Raw genomic sequence first — 17,272 nt, 5'->3', positions numbered from 1 at the left:
ATAATCGAAACCTTAGTCAAGATACAGTTTCCACCACCTCAAAACAAACTCTCTCCGAGTTAATTATTTCTTGACCCCCCGAGCAGTGCCGATCTATCTTTCTCTCAGTATAGATAAGATTTGTCTTTCTTTAGAGTTTATTGTAAATAGAATCATACTTCTTTTGTGACTGGTTTCTTTTGCTCAATGTACTTTGGAGATTCATTCCTGTTGGTGATTCCTCTTCATTGATAATTAATATTCACTATATTGTATGGATTCATTTTATCGTATGCACCACAAGTTATTTATCCAATCACCAGTTGATGGATCACTGGGTTTCCAGTTTTATACTATTAAAATTAAAAGTTACTGTGAACATTAATGCACAAATATTTGTGTCGCTATGTTTTAATTCTAGGTAAATCCTAGGAATGGAATTACTGGATCATGAGTACATGATTATAAGAAAATGGCAGTTTTCCAAAGTGGTCCTATTCTGCAGTACCACCAGCCATGAGTAAGAAGTCCAGATGCTCTGATCCTTGTCAATATCGATAATCTTAAAATTTTGGACATTCTAGTGGTTCTACAGTGGTCGTGATTTGCTTCTAATCTGAGCCAGTCTATTTATATAACTCTATTTAAAAACTGATCATTTTATTCACAAATTTTAAGAACAAAAATGGTTGACTTGACTGGTGATATTTTGTTTTTATTTTCCTTTAGGGAACTCTCAAACGCTGTCTAGAAAATATACATCCAGTGTCAAATAGTACCAGTATCATGGAGCTGTTGGAGCCGAGATATTCATTCAGGTTCCTCACCTCCCAGATCTTTGGGAACTTCCTTAGCTTCCTTCCGTCACTTTTCAGCGCCACACAGGGCGGGCGCTGAGGTCCCAGGCTCCGCCCCTTCCAGAAACACGCCCACTACTCGGGACAAGGTGGGAAAGGAATGTGACTTCCGTTCTCGCGATTAGCTCTAATTCCGCGAGAAGAGAAGACTTCCGCCATCGACCGAACGGTGGCGGTGGCGAGGGGGGGGTGTGGCCGGGGAGCGCCAAGTCCCCGGGAGTAGGGGAGAGGGGGCGGGGTCGCGCGCACCAGGCGTACGCATGCGCGCACGCGGCCAGTCGGGCTGGGCTGAGAGGGGAGGGGGCGGCGGCGGCGACGGCGGCGTCGTTATTTCCGCGGTCCGGACGGTGCGTGGCGGCGCGGGTGGCCACGGGAGAAGTAGGTAGGGACCGCCCTTGCGGAGCCACTGAGACCCCAATCGCTTGCGTGTCCGAGAGCCGCAGCCCCCTGCCCGAGTGGCAGACCCTGGGGACGCCAGGTCACCCTGCGGCCCCGGCCCTCCCTTTGCGCTCCAGGTAGGAGCTTAGGGCTCCCCGGTGCCTGAGTCCGTCGAGGCCCCGGTCTTGCCTGGTATTACTTGGTGACGACCCGGCGCCTGGTGTGCCCGCCCTCCTGCGCGGCGACAACCCTGTCCTTGCTTCCGCGCGCTGTGGGGCCGGGGCTGGGCCGACCCGGGTGTGGCGGACGTGGTGAGGGTCCCCGCCTCAGGTGCGCCCCCGCGGTGAGTGTGGCTGGTGGGACTCTGCATTGCGTGCCCGCAGGCTTTGTCCCCCGGTCAGGCTGTACCCTACCCCTGGGCCTTGGAGAGGTTGGCCCAGTGAGTTCTGCCCAGGTGAAGTCTACCTTGACGAGAGTAGTTGTAGTTTGAAGTCCTGACCTGCGAAAGGGTACTTTGAATTGTTCTTTGGCTATTTGTGGCCAGTATTGAAAGTTTAAATCTCTGGAGTTGATTCTTTTTGGACCGGTGGTGGGATGGTTTGTGATTTTTCTTCTTAAGTAGTGGCAAGACAATCTATGAGCCCTGGCATGTGGTGCACTATTAGTAAATGAGGAGCAGCAGTGATGATAAACGTGGAATTTCATTGCATTAGGTAGTGTTTTTTTTTTTTTTTAAACAGTACCATCCTCAGAAGAATTCTGCTTTTAGAGTTTAGTAAGTCTTTCATCCAGTACTTAAACACAGTTTTGTACATACTCTTCCCCTGAAAGCTACATCTTCTCTTATACCAGTGTTAATTTTACAGGCATAATGGTTATGAAAGCTTCTGTAGATGATGATGATTCAGGATGGGAGCTCACTATCCCTGAAAAAATGGAAAAAAGCAATACAAGCTGGGTGGACATAACCCAAGATTTTGAAGAAGCTTGTCGAGGTGAGTTTGAATTTTCAGATTAGAAGTTCAGAAGCTGTGAAAGGGTAAAATCATGATTGCTTTTTAGACTTACCTTGATAAATGAAAAAAAAAAATCAACAGGTAATTCTGGTTTATGGTTTGCTAATCACACTTATTAAAGGCAATATGCATTAGATGTAGCATTGAATAAGAGAAGTTGAGATAATTTTTTTCTATTAAATTCCTCTAACTTGAAGTAACAGATTAGAGTACACAGCAATAATTTTTTATCTGTGAAAACATTAATTATGTTGGCCAAATGTATTTTTGTATATTTGAAGAATAAAAATGGTCAAATCCCATTATTTCCTGTTTAAGATCCTCTAATGGCTTCCTGTTGCAGGTAGAATAAAATTCAGACTCTTTTTTCCACAGCTTTATTTTTGTACCATTGCCAGACCAGTTTCAGTCATAAGTTCCTTATTAATCATATCAAAGTGATTTCCCAGAGCCTTTGAACACTGTTTTTTTTTTTTTTTTTAAATCTTAGATTGCTTCATGCCAGGTCTTCACAGACTAGCTTAGTCTTCAGCCTTAAAAGTTATTTCCCCAGGAGCACTTCAAAACAACCATTCTAGCAAATTTACCCCCTCATTGTCTTTTCTTCTGTTTGACCTGAATCTGATCACCCTGTTTTGTTTAGGTACAGGGAATTGAACCCAGGGGTGCTTAACCACTGAGCCACATCTGCAGCCCTTTTCTAATTTTTTATCTTGAGATAGGTTCTTGCTAAGTTGCTTAGGGTCTTGCTGAGTTGCTGAAGTTGGCCTCAAACTTGGGATCCTTCTGCCTTAGTCTTGGAGGTTGCTGGGATTACAAGCATGTGCCACCATACCCAGTGAATGACCCTGTTCTATATTCTTCAGAGTGCTTGTCTTTGTCAGAAGTCTTCATTTTCTATTATTTTTCATTCAATGTCAGCCTCACTCACTAGATTATAACTTCTGTAATGGCAGAGATCATATTTGTTACCCTGGCACACAAAACAGTGTCTGGCATATAGTAAGTTCAATATTTGGGAATGATTGGAGAGATGAACAAGTTTGTTTTTTGAGGGGAAAGGGCATTAGGGAGATATGAAAGAGAAAGGATCAGATAAGAGTGAGAACTCAAACTTTAAAGAGAGGGTGGGATCAAGAATGTGGTAGAGAACTTGGAAAAAGCATAGGGACACAATAACTGAGGTTAGCATGGTGAATGTACAGGTATAAGTTTATGTAGCTAGGGAGAAATAATAGTGTAATTCATACTGGATGGCTTTTCTTTGTCCAAGAAACTTAAGTATTGATGATAATGAGGTGGGGTGTGTTTGAAGAGTACTTTGAAGGAGTGGAGTAAAGACTTGAGCAGCTGTAGGTGGAAGGGAGCTAGCTGAGTATAAGCTGAATGATAAATCATGTGCCTATCCTTTTACTGTTTGAAATCGTGTCTAGTTAAAGTATGCCTTCAGTGAGGTAGTGGAAAGAACATTAACTGAGAGTTGCCCATATTAAATATCTGTCTCAGAGAGAAATATAAATTACAGTGTAGATTTTTTTTTTGCTCAGAAGTCTTAGATGACTAAGTGCATGTTACCTATCTTGTACTAAATTTAAGTGCTTTATGTTAGGGGCTATCAGTTCTGAACTTAAATGGGTAAGGATATATGGTTGAGTTGGGCCTTATAGGAATGATCGAATTTCTGTAAGTGAAAGTGAGGGAATTATTCTGTATTGAAATGAAACCACATGAACTAGAGTTCAGTGAGATTTTTATGTTTGGGAAAGTGAATAATCTTGACTACAAAACAGTTTTCAATGGAGGGTCTTCAGTGTTTCTGTTTTGTTTTCTTAGTTTGAGCTTGTTTTATGAGCAGTGTAGATTTTTTAAGGGTTTTGAGCATAAAGTTGCATAGTGTTTAGTATAGTGACTTGGACAGAGTAGCTTCTCATTAAATAACATAGTAAGCTTTTGAGACAAATGTAGGCAAAAGTCCCAGGTCTGCCACTTATTAGCTCAGTTACCGTGGATGGTTTTAATCTGAGTCTTAATTTTCTCCTCTGTATTTGTAGAGTTTGAGATTAAATGAGATAGTGGATGTAAAGTACTTGATCCATTCAGAAATGGATATTTGTTTAGTGTTGAAAGTGTATGGAAGCAGCATATTTTATGATGTATTGGAATGGAGAGAGCCTATAATATTAGACAAACTTTTGCACTTAGCCTAGGTTGAGGTATTAAATTCTTGCACTAGGATAGTGGTAGAATTAGAAAGATTACATGAGAGAACAAAGAAAATTCATGTGATTTGATTGGTAAATTTTGCAGTGACAAAAGGAATATGAGAGATGTTTCTTAAATTTCCCACAAAAAACACAGCAGAGAATGAGCACAAATACTTCTGAACCTTCCTTTCCCAAATCTTATGGGTGGTGTTAAAAGTAGTTCATTCATAAGTAAGAGATATCTTTATCATTTTTTGTTTTATTTTAGAAATTCATGGAAAAACTTGCATTTTGCACTGTATTGCCCTGTATGTTAGAAGTCTTTCCCTCCCAGATTGTCACGTAAATTTGACAGTAGGCAGTTCTATACCTTGTTATCCTTATTTGAATACTCTAGGATATGATGTTTACCCAGTTTGGTATGACAGTTTGAAGACTGCAGTGCAGTCAGCAGCATTTGGTTCCATCTAAATGTAATTTTAGTCTTATGATGTGTGTGAGTGTGTGTGTCTGTGTTTATACACATGTGTATGTATGTGTTTTTGGGTGTAAACATACGTGTGTGTGTTTACATATATATCTATCCTCTACTTTTGGGGAGTTTTAAGGAGAATTGACCCTAAGAAAGCAGTTTAGAATATTGGTGGGGAGATTCTTTGCTGTGGCTTTCTGTAACATCATAGATTAGCACTGTTTCTTTGTATAAGGAACCATGTGTAGGAGATAGGTTTAAGTTCTACTTCAGTGTGGATTGAAATGGGGTGGCACATTATTTCGTTGTCACATCATACCATCCTATTAACTCTAACTATATTAGCTTTTGTACTTTCTCAAGTGGTACAGATGTAAAGTGATTTATTATCTAATGATAATTGTTATAGCAATTTGCTATTTATTAGCACTTTATCTTGGAACTAAAAAATCAATACAGAATTTAGCTTCTTTTACATACAGATTTGGGACATTCAGGCTCTTGATAGTTCTTGAACCTGTGACATTAATAACTCGTTTTTTATTGTTGAAATAATCAGATTTATTAATTATTTATTATGCTTGTATTCTAGTGACTTTCTAAAAACTACATTCAAAACAGTATGGTTACATCCTTTCCTTTAACTGACATAGTGGTCTCTCTTGTGATGGCCTTGGCTATACTCTGGCGATTTTGTTTGTTCTTAATGCTATAAAATAATCTTTAGTGGACCTGGGATCATGGCTCAGTGGTAGAGTGTTTGCCTTACATGTGTGAGGCACTGGGTTTGATTCTCAGCATCATATATAAATAAATGAATAAAATAAAGGTCCATCAACAGCTAAAAAAAATTTTAAAAAATTAATCTTTTGTGATGACCAAGTTGTTTTTTATGCACATGTTTACTCATTCTTTTATTGGCTCTTGAAATTCCTTTGGATTAAACACAAACTTTATTTCTTTTATTTGTTGTTAGGCAGGGTGGTACACATTCCTTCCATCTTCCCTATAACTGATCTTGAGGCTCATAATATTTTTCTAAATTATTTGAGCTGTGGTACCATCACTTTTTTTTTTTAACCTGATAGATCATATGAGATGTCCTTTAGGAAATGTCATATAATTTAATGTCATCCCATTTTGCTACCTGTGTCTTTGATTTTTATATTCCATTCAGTTTTCTATACTTAGGTGCTTTCCAAATTACAAATCCACAAGTTAGACACTGCACTTAAACATAGATGATCAGATAAACATAAATGATCATATAACATACCCCACTTCTTCTGCCTACTGCATTACTTTCATACTATAGATAGATGGTCAACACCTTCTCTTAGAATTTTGATATCATCACGTACCTAGGGCATATAAGTAACCCAAAGTCTGCTTTTTCACATCCATTCTCTTTATACTCTAGTGTGGGAGGATACGGAGCACATATCCCATCTTCTTCTCTTTTTGATGCCTTAGTTCATCTTTCCGGTTTTTAATGAAGGTACCATTGTTGAAAGCCCCTGTTATCCATCCAGTTTCTTCAGCCATTGCCTGATACTCTTTTTTCTTCTAAAGTGTGGGATGCTTAAGCTTCTTGTTTCCTACTTTCACCCAGGATGTTTGTAGGTACTCAGAATGTATTTAAGAATGAATATTCTCAGGTTATATTGCTTCAAGCCAAAGAATATTTGGATCTGAGTCTAAAAAAGTTTGAGAATCACTATTATATTAAAAGCTGTCATTTTGGGTGATTGCCTAGAACCAGCATAATTATAAACACAAGCGTGGGCTCTGAAATTGTGGCAATAACTTGATTATAATATTATCATTCAGGTGGTCTGGAATATGTTTCTGTAATCTTTTAAAAAATATTATCATTATAAAGTGATTACATAGCATTTAAAAATGTGCATAACAAAAATGTAGATTTTGGTGGGGGCAGGTGGTGGTGCTTGGGGTCAAATCAAGGGCCTTGCACATGCTAGGCAAGTGTTTTCCCACTGAACTACACCTGAAAGCATAGCACTTAAACTAACTAGCCCTTGATAAGACTTGTAGACAGTTTCCCCTTTTCCCTTCCCAATCCATGAATCCAGTTTAATGAATGATAATTGTTATGGGAATTTGCTATTTGTTAGCACTTTATCTAAGAGGGAAAGGATCAACAGAAATTGTCCTAGTAAAAAGATCTGGTCAACCTATAAATTAAATTTTTTAAAGATTTTATTTTTGAAAATGGAAATTATGTTTTCTTTGTGTCCTGACTTGGAAAATGTTTTCAGAAGTGGAACATGAGTGGGCTGGGCAGCACTGGTATTTGTTAATCACTTTAGATTGGGGCTCTCAACTGGGGATGATTTTGTACTTCAAGGGACATTTGCCAGTGTCTTGACATTTTTGATTATCCCAGTGTGTGTGGGGGGGGTGTATATGCTACTGGTATCTACTGGGTATATGCCAGGGATGCTGCTAACTGTCCAGCATATAGGACAGCCTCTGTCCCTCTTCCTCCAATTTTTTTAGAAAGTATATTTTTTAGTTGTTGATAGACCTTTATTTTATTTGTTTACATGAGGTGCTGAGAATCGAAACAAGTACCTCATTCACTCCAGGCAAGTGCTACCTCTGGGCCAACAGCCGCAGCCCCACCCAATTTTTTTTCTTACTGCAAAATATCAGTAATGCTGATATTTTTCACCCCACTCCATTTAGACTACTTTCAAGAATGTTCAGCTATCATTCAACTTCTTTAACCCTGGATTCTTCAGGAAAGTAACATGGATATTGGATAATTTAACATCTCTAACCATTAGAATTAATATAGAGGGAACAGAGGAATGGGACCTTTGATGCACTTTGAAGTCTCTTTTCCATCTTATCAGATTTTCCCCTTAAAGATGGGAGTGGTGGCACACACCTATAATCCAGTGCCAGGAAAGTGCTACCTTCACTCCAGGAAAGTGCTACCTTCCCAGCAACTCTGGGAAGTTGAAACGGGAGGATTGCAAGTTTGAGGACAGCCAGGGCAATTTAACAAGGTCTTGTCTTAGAAGTTTAAAGGACTAGGCTCATTGGTAGAACATCCCTTGGTTCAATCCTCAGTACTGTAAAAATGAAAAAAAAAAAAAAAAAAAGAGAGAGAGAAAGAGAGATTTTCCCTTTAATCATGTATCTTACATTATTTTAGAAGCTTTTGGTCAGTAGAAAATGAGTACCTGAAAGACATAATTTTCCTCTTTTTAACTGATTATTTTGGTATTTATGATTCTAGATAGCATGTTTTTATTACTAGTTCTTGATTCTTATCCTCTATTTAGTCATTATCTATGAATTTTTCTCTTATAGATAGCTACGATATGTTATGTTATGCAGAACTATTAGCTGAACTTAGAGTTAAAACTGTTCTACTTTACCCTTTGTGTATAACTATTTTTTTCACAAAAATTTCACAGAAAATCACACATTAATTATACTTCAGACTCTTACCAGTCCTCTGTTTTCTTTAGATATTTATCCTATTGGTTTGTCTCTGTTAAGAAATTTTTTGACTATCTTGATTGCTATTGGGCTTCTTACCTTTTGGATCTGTATGCAACTTCATTCTGAGCTTGTGCTCATCATTAGCCTAGAGTGTCTTTTCTCCTTGTGAGATGTTATTATAGTCTTCCTGATAAAATGTATGTGATGTACAATTTTGGGGTATGCTCTGAATGTCTGAAAATGTCTTTATTTCTGTTCTCCAACTTAATGGATGGTACCATTTGAGTACCTTGGAGAATTTGAGGGCATTGTATGTTGATTGTTGTTTCAATGTTGCTATTAAGAAGTTTGGTTCTTGAGCTTTCCTATGTAGTCTTTCAGGCTCTTGTTTATCCACCGGGTCCAGAACTTACATAGCAGTTGCCTTGTTGACTCTAAGGCCCTTTCATTTTGATACTTCAGTTCTAGTAAGTGTCCTTGAATTATTCTACTTTTTCTACACTGTCCTTACTTTGTCTTTTCCCTCAACTTTATCTTCCAGTCTTCTCTTGAAAATTTATTTTCTGATATGGGTTTTTTGTTTTGTTTTGTTTTGTTTTCCTCTTTTCTTATTTTGGTGCTGGAGATTGAACTCAGGAAGCTTGTTCATGCTAAGCACTTGGTATGCCCTGCTATGATGATGTTTTTAATTTTACATGTTTGTCTCTGGATGTTTCTTTCTTCTCCTCCTTCTCCTTCTCCTTCTCCTCCTTCTCCTTCTCCTTCTCCTTCTCCTTCTCCTTCTCCTTCTCCTTCTTCTTCTTCTTCTTCTTTTTTAAACATATCCTATTTTTGTTTCAGTGTTATACTATTTTATCTCTTTAAGGGTAATAATAGTTCTTTTGAATTTTTGTTTACCCATATATGTTTACTCCACTTCAGATGGAGTATTAAAAAGCCTGTTGGAAGCTCTGAATTTCTGAGTGGAACCCTTTATTGTGAATACCAATATGGAGTGATTTGACTGGGCTTTCATTTTGGAGAACCTTGGATATCAATTTTGTAGCTCTTTCTTCTTGGAAAACTATATTCTCTAGAGAAAACTTAACTAATCTGCCTTGAGGTTGAAGATCTGACATGACTGCCCATGACTTAACAGTTAAGTGACGGGAGTGGTCTGAAGTATTCACATGTTCACTTAGTACTTCTCTTTCTAGTATTGTACCCTGGCCTTCAGTTTTATTTGTTGTTCCTTGAGACTCTCTCTGAAGTGTTCAGGAATACCCAGGGTGTTTAAGGGATCTTATAAATCATACAGTTTAACCTTTCATTTTATAGTTAAGAAAACCAAGTTCCAGAGTGATGGATTTGCTAATAGCTTGTGGGGTATTTTTAAGTTTGGTGAAGCGATTTGGTTCTTATTTATCCTTAGTGTATGATAGATTATTACAGCAGTTCTTAAACTTTTTGGATCAGGATTCTATTATATACCTTAAAATTATTGTCCATGTGTACTTACTAGAATTTAAACTGAGAAATTTTAAAACTTTATTAATTCATTTAAAAGCAATCATAATAAACCCATTGAATGTTAACAACTATGTATTTTTTAATGAAAAATATGTGTGTTCCAAAACAAAAAAATAATTTAGAAAAGTGGAGTCATTTCTAGTTTTGCAAATATACTTAATGTCTGCCATAATAAAGGGCCACTGAATTTTCATATTTGCTTCTGTAATTGCTTGAAGCATATGAAATAAATCTGGCCTCACCAAATATGTAGTTGAAAAATAGAAGAGTCTTTTCAGATGATTGTGGTTGTTCTTTGATACTATACCCAAAACTTGACAGGTTGTAGTTTCAAGATTAAAGATTAGTTGCAGTGTGGAATGTGAAACCCTATCAGTGGGCTTTTTATTCTATTAAAAATCTATTGGTTTCTTTTAGATTTTGAATGGATCCTCAATCCATGCTTGATTCTGTAGCATGTACTACCATTGGAAAATATTGGTTCAGTGAGTTATGCAGATTTTCCACATTAACACATTGCTTCAAGTTTTGTTAATATCACTGATATAGAAAGATCTTCTGAGTGTTGGGAAACTGTCAGAGTGGCACATGTTTTCCAAAATATAAATTTTGCTTGAAAGCTCAAATTTTATCATTGACAACAAACATTGTAACTTTTTTTCTTGAATCAGTTAAGTCACTTTTTTTAAAATGCCATATTCTCAAGTCTGAATAACCTTGAGGCAGTTATCTTATTTTGGTATGCAGCAGAAGTATTAATGCCTTCCTCTTTTGCTGAGTACAGTATTTAATGGGCATTACTCAGAGGTTGAGATTTGAAAGATTAATTAGGGGCAATGTATTAGGAACCTACAAAATTTAAGAAGGCAGGAATTGAAAATGTCTCCTCACATTTTACACTGTAGATACCTTCCTAGCCATACCCTGGTCCTGGCCCTGGCCCTGAGATTAATAATTTTTATAGCTTTATCAAGGATTTTTTTTGTTTTTTGTTTTCTTAATTTTTTTGTTGTGTTAAGATAAACCTAACATAAAAAAATTCCATCTTATTTTTAATCATTCAGTTCAGTGGCGTTTTTTTTTTTTTTGTTGTTGTTGTTGTTTTGGTGCTAAGGATTGAATTCAGGGGCACTTAAGCCCTATTTTGTATTTTATTTCAAGACAGGTTCTCACTGAGTTGCTTAGCGCCTTGCTTTTGCTGAGGCTGGCTTTAAACTCATGATTCTCCTACTTCAGCCTCCTCAGCTGCTGGAATTACAGGTGTGCTCCACTATGCCAGCCTTCAGTGGTATTTTATACTTTGATAATGTTGTGCTACAATCACTACCATTTATCTCTGTAAATTTTTTTATCTTGCAAACTGACACTTTGTATCTGTTAAACAGTTATCTCCCTGTTTCTCCCCCTCCTCCTCATCCCCTGGCAATTACCAGTTTATAGTCTGTGTCAGTGATTTTTAACTAAATCTTCATACAGGTAGAATCTCACAGTATTTGTTTTTCTCTGATTGTTTTTCCCAATTAGTGTAATGTCCTTAAGGGTCATCCATATTTCAGCATATGTCAGAATCTTTTTCCTTTATAAGGTTGAACAGTATTCCATTGTATACATATGGGACATTTTGATTATCTGTTTATTCATTGATGGGCACTTAGGTTGCTTCCATCTTTTAGCTGTTGTGAATAATACTGCTATGGACATGGGAGTGCAGAAATTCCTTCAGGATCCTTTTTCAGTTCTGGGTATGTGCTCAGAAGTGTAATTATTGGATTCTGTGGTAATACTCTTTTTAATATTTTGAGGAACAGCCACGTTGTTGATATTGTTTTCCACAATAGCTGTACTATCTAAGAATCCCACCAACAATGTCTTCACATCCTTATAATACCTGTATTCTTTTTTTTCTTTTAATATATTTTTAATTGTAGATATACACAGTATCTTTATGTGATGCCGAGGATCAAACCCAGTGCCTCTCGCATGCGAGGCAAGCACTCTACCACTGATCTGCAATCCCCAGCTCCTCTTTCTTTTTTTTTTTTTTTTTATTGTTGGTCGTTCAAAACATTACATAGTTCTTAATACATCATATTTCACAGTTTGATTCAAGCGGGTTATGAACTCCCAACTTTACCCCGTATACAGATTGCTGTATCACATCAGTTACCTTTCCATTGATTGACATATTGCCTTTCTAGTGTCTGATGTATTCTGCTGTCAGTCCTATTCTCTACTATCCTCCCTCCCCCCCCTCCCCTCCCCTCCCCTATTCTATCTCTACCTCTTCTACTGTAAATCATTTCTTCCATTTGTATTATCTTGTCTTACCCCTCCTTTCCTCTTATATATCATTTTGTATAACCCTGAGGATCGCCTTCCATTTCCATGCGATTTCCCTTCTCACTCCCTTTCCCTCCCACCTCTCATCCCTGTTTAATGTAAATCTTTCTTTTTTGATAATGTTGGGGATTGAACCCAAGGGCATTTAACCACTGAGCTACATCCCAGCCTTTTTTTAAAATAATGAACCAAAATTTATATGCTGGAAATTGAACCCAGGGCCTCACACATGCAAGCAGCTGTTTTACCATTGAGCTACGTCCCCAGTATATTTTTTATTCTTTAATCATTGGCAATCCTAATAGGTGTAAGGTGGTGTCATTATAGTTTTTGATTGTGTTTCCTTAGTGAATAGTAGTCATCAAAGACATTCTTAAGTGAAATTGAATTATGGAGGAGGGTTCTTTTTAACTAAAAGTGAACAATAATAGTTTAGTTTGTGCTGAAGCTACAAGAGTTTTATATATTATTGCTGTTTTTTTTTTACCCCTTCCCACCATTGCTTTTGCATCACCAGTGCAAATGTCAACACAGTGCAAAATACAACAGAAGTTATTTTAATATCACCAACTCCTGGGTTCCCAGATCACTCTTGAGAATCTCTAGCTTAATATTTTCTGTTATGCTTTAATGTCATTTATCCATTTTGGTACCTGGAACTGTTAAAAGTTTTTTAACATATGATTAGCTAGGAGGATTGGGTAAAGTTCTGGATATTGCTTCTTTACATCTCTTTAGGTGATTACGTTTTTAAAGTTTTTTTGTTAGAATTGAAAGTTAAATATATTAAAAGCATTTTTTCTCTTGTTTATTTTAGAATTAAAGTTGGGAGAACTGCTTCATGATAAACTGTAAGTATGTGTCCTGTGAATACTCTTGTGTCATATTTTGATCTAGTTTTTTCTTAAATATAGTAGTGTTGGGTAAGTTTACTTTCAAAGATTGTAAAAATGAATTATATATATGTATATGCACACACATACACGTTTAACTTTGGTGAGCTGTTCTGGGGCAGCTGACCCCCATTGGGATGTGAAATGGCTGTTACCTAGTGAAATTATGACTTACATGATTCTTTTCTTGAGGGTGGATGTACTGAATGTGGAATTTCTTGAAAAGATATCATTTGTATGTCACGTATGATTGGCTGGTTGATGACCAATCTCAAGTGACTAAATGCCTGTATAGAAGTAAATTGAGAATCCCTGGAAAAAATAAAAGGAAATACTTAATTATATTTATACTTCCATAGGTAGCCTCTGTTTCCATATTACTATGGCCAGGCTTAGTTTCAAGTTTCGAAATACAGAATTTTGAAATAGTAAGTGGACAGGATTGGACATGTCTTTTTTAGTAAGAGGAGACACTCACAAACAAAAAGTCCTTCTCAAACTTTCGTGTGCATCAGGCTTATCTGGAGGGCTTTTAAAAGCACATATTGCTGGCTCCTATCCCCAATGTTGTGTATTTAATAGGTCTGGTATGGAGCCACAGATTTTGAATTTCTCACATATTTCCAGATAAGGTTGATGTTGATGTTCCACTTTGAGAATTCAAAATATTTCCTCAGTTGCAATTACCAACTTTTTCCTATATTGCTTTGTGAATTGTTGAAGGAAAGCTTTTTGTTTGTTGGCTTGTTTTAGGTTTAGAACTTATACCTGCCTCAGGCTTATTTTTTCAAATTGTGTGAATAAGAAATTTAACTTTTTCCATGAGGATAGCCATTTTTCTGACAGTATTTATTGAGTGATCGTTTTTCTCCAGTGATTTGTAATTTCACCTTTATTATACATAGTTTTCACAGAAATTTAGGTGTGGATTCTTTATATTCTTTTCTATTTTTCTATGTATTCTAGAAAGTTTTTAATTATTATAGCTTTGTTTTATACTTTTATTTTTTGTCGTTTAGAGAATTAAACCCACAGCCTAATCAATGCTAGACAGGTTCTCTACCAATGAGCTATATCCCCAGCCCCAACTGTTGTAGTTTTATAGTTTGTTTGATATTTGGTTAATCTGTATTTTTTTTATTGACAAAATTTCTTTCATTTTTACATATTTTCTCTTCTAGCTTGAGAAGCTCTTTGAAAAATATTATTTGGGATTTGGTTACTAGTCATCAGATTTGTAGATGCCAGTTGTCTTTAATAATATGATCATATAATCTTATTGTCAGTAAATTGAAGCATTAGATGAGAGTGGTTGGAAGAAAATCTCTTCCTTTTTTTTTTGCTTTCCCACTTTTTTTATTGGTGCACTATGTTTGTATGTACAGATGGGATTCATTGTTATATATTCATACTGTCTCCTTTTTTTTGATATTTTAACTACTTTTTATCTGAGAAATGATAGGATTGGATATGTGATAGTGTAGTTGTCTTTATTTTCTGGTTGTCTAATGACTTAAGAAAGTAAGTCATTAGCTTGATGACTAGTCAAGCTTTCTTTTAGGCTTTTTTGTTTTCCTCTTCCATTTCTTGAGGTATATGTATCTCAAGGATATTCTTATTAATCAGTTAACAGACTGTCACAATTATTTGGCTTTATGGCAAATTAGTAACAAATATCAGACTGTTAGGATTTCTAGAGTGTTTATTATTACAAGTTGCCAAAACTTTGGGCATTGTAGACCTCAGTGTGCCAGATTATTGTACTTTTAAGACATGAAGAAAACGAAGAAAAAGTGAAAGTGATAATGATTATTCGAAATATGACTTTCTGAATGCTAGAGGAAGTTATTTAAAGAAGGCAAAGAGCAATCCATTGTAGATCAGTTGATCTGTTTTATTCCAAAAATTTCTAATGCATAGCCTTTTCCAATGAAGAATAAAAAATTTTTTTTTTAATTTCTCACAGTACTTGTAAAATAATTTGAATGGCAAGTAAATGAAAGCATTTTTGTTAAGGGATGATTAATTGAAGTAGAAGTATTAGCAAATTAGAAAGACTTTAATTACATAGAATACCATAGTTGCTAAAAGTATCTTAATAAAATTTAATGTAAGAATTTGGGTTTGGGTTCAAAAACAATTTGTGGAACTGATTTATTTGCAGATTTGGTCTTTTTGAAGCCATGTCTGCTATTGAAATGATGGATCCCAAGATGGATGCTGGCATGATTGGCAATCAAGTTAATCGAAAAGTTCTTAATTTTGAACAAGCTATCAAGGTTGTATTTTTTATGTTTTCTTTTACCTTTTGTTACTTCATATGTTAAAACCTGTGCTTAATAATGAAATCAAACATACTATGTTAAAGCGGATTTTTTTTGAAAGCAACTCAAGTATGATAAACAAGAATTAGTTCTAACATTTACCAATCTACCTTTTGAACTCTAGAAATTAATTATTTGAGGTCTTCTTATAAACTTGCTCTAAATTTGTGCATTTGTATACTTTTAACTTAATTTTTGAAAGCATTTTAGTATATATTCGAATACCAGGATAATTGGCTTGGAAGATTACGTTTTATGTAATAATATATTAAGCAAATAATAATGGTATGAATTTAAAATTTACTCAATGCCAGTTGAATTAGAAATTCATTTGTAGTTGCCAGAAATTGCATACTTTATGAAGAAAGACTAGCTAAGCAAAGTGAACATTATTAACAAAATTTATAAGTAGTTAAAAAACTTGAGGAAAATAGTTTTAAATTGAAACTTTTTTTAATAAGTAGTTTTGATTATTAGAATGAATCACATTTATGAATGCTTAAAACTAATTTGAACTGTGCTTTAAAGTACTTGTGATTTTACTTTTTATTATAAAGGTCTTTATTGTTTCACATTAAAGTATTTGATGATCTATTTAGAATATATACTTTCTGTAATTATTATTTGAAAATTAAAAATAAAATTTACAAAGTATTATTTTAAGAATACAAAGTTAATTTGGTGTCTTAGCTATGTCAAATGATGAGCTATCATTTTCTTAGAATTGCTGTTTTTAAATATCAAATTTTTGAAATCCAAAATGCTGCTGCTTATAGTAACCATAAATATTAAAAATTTCTGCTTACGTGTGATATTTTTTCCTTTTTTTAGGATGGCACCATTAAAATTAAAGACCTTACCTTGCCTGAGTTGATAGGGATAATGGATACATGTTTTTGCTGTTTGGTAAGAATTAAAATAAGACTGCTGGTTAATTAAACAAACAAAACTTTGATCTACCTAAATCTTTGAATTTTAAAATATATACCCAATGTTGATTATGAAGTATATGCAATGCCAGGTTTTCTAAGACTTACATAAGATTATCGAGCTAAATAATGCCATAGGAAATAGCATTTTAATTTCCATCTGGGTGCTTTTAGGCTCCCATTTTCTTCGTAAAGGGATAATTTCTTTACAATTAAGATATTATAGCTATTATTTTGAGTACCCTTTTTGTTCTCAAATTACCCAGAGAAATAAATCTGTAATTAGAAGTTTCAATAAGGTAAACATAATTGAAACAAAGGGTGGTTTGAATTGGCTTTGGAGAGATTTTTGTCCAATCTAGGATAAGTTCTGCAGTCTTTTCTGAAGGAATATTTTTTAATGTTTGTCTACTGGATATATGTCTCCCTGATAGTATTGTTTAGTTGTGGAAAAATTCTCATTTGTACTGCTCCCTACCCCTCTTCTGACCATCCGTTTTTTTTTCCTTTTAATTGCTATTTAAAAAGATTGTTCTTAGGAACATGTAATAATTATTAATTTGTTCGTTTAACAAATAGATTGCCAAGTGTGAGAGAAGCGCACACACAATATAATTTTCTTTTAGGTCTTATATCTGTTAGTTACCTGTGTTTTCTTGTATCATTTAGGGTTACAGTGCTAACATGGATCATGGCCCCACTCCTAATCCAGATCCTTTGTCTTCCAAAGCTGTCTCTTTCCCTCAAAGATATTTTCATTATCTTTTAGCATTTTACAGTTCTAGTAGGGTAGGAGAGGGAGACAGAGGATTGGTCCAGACAGACACACAAAGAAAATATTCTTACAAGTAAATGTTTTCATAATTGTGCTGTGGGGGCAGAGAGGAGGAGATA

At 35.6% G+C, this 17,272-nt stretch overlaps 1 protein-coding gene across 5 annotated transcripts in view; it reads left to right on the top strand.

The window, feature by feature from the left end:
* The first annotated feature begins 1,077 nt into the window (after positions 1–1,077).
* Positions 1,078–17,272, top strand: part of Naa35 (N-alpha-acetyltransferase 35, NatC auxiliary subunit) — a 92,146-nt gene continuing 75,951 nt past the window's right edge. The window contains exons 1-5 of one of the 5 annotated variants that reach the window (XM_040285605.2): positions 1,078–1,183; positions 2,081–2,209; positions 13,050–13,083; positions 15,290–15,404; positions 16,281–16,355. In XM_040285605.2, the coding sequence (XP_040141539.1) occupies positions 2,086–2,209; positions 13,050–13,083; positions 15,290–15,404; positions 16,281–16,355 (348 nt within the window). In that variant the 5' untranslated portion in view covers positions 1,078–1,183; positions 2,081–2,085. The other 4 variants (XM_005337435.5, XM_005337433.4, XM_040285604.2 and 1 more) reach the window with 4 other exon arrangements.

Source organism: Ictidomys tridecemlineatus, chromosome 4 (genome assembly GCF_052094955.1).
Source record: "Ictidomys tridecemlineatus isolate mIctTri1 chromosome 4, mIctTri1.hap1, whole genome shotgun sequence".
NCBI classification, from domain to species: Eukaryota; Metazoa; Chordata; class Mammalia; order Rodentia; family Sciuridae; genus Ictidomys; species Ictidomys tridecemlineatus.
The sequence above is the reverse complement of the archived record's forward strand: the minus strand, read 5'-3'. Positions and strand labels throughout refer to the sequence as shown.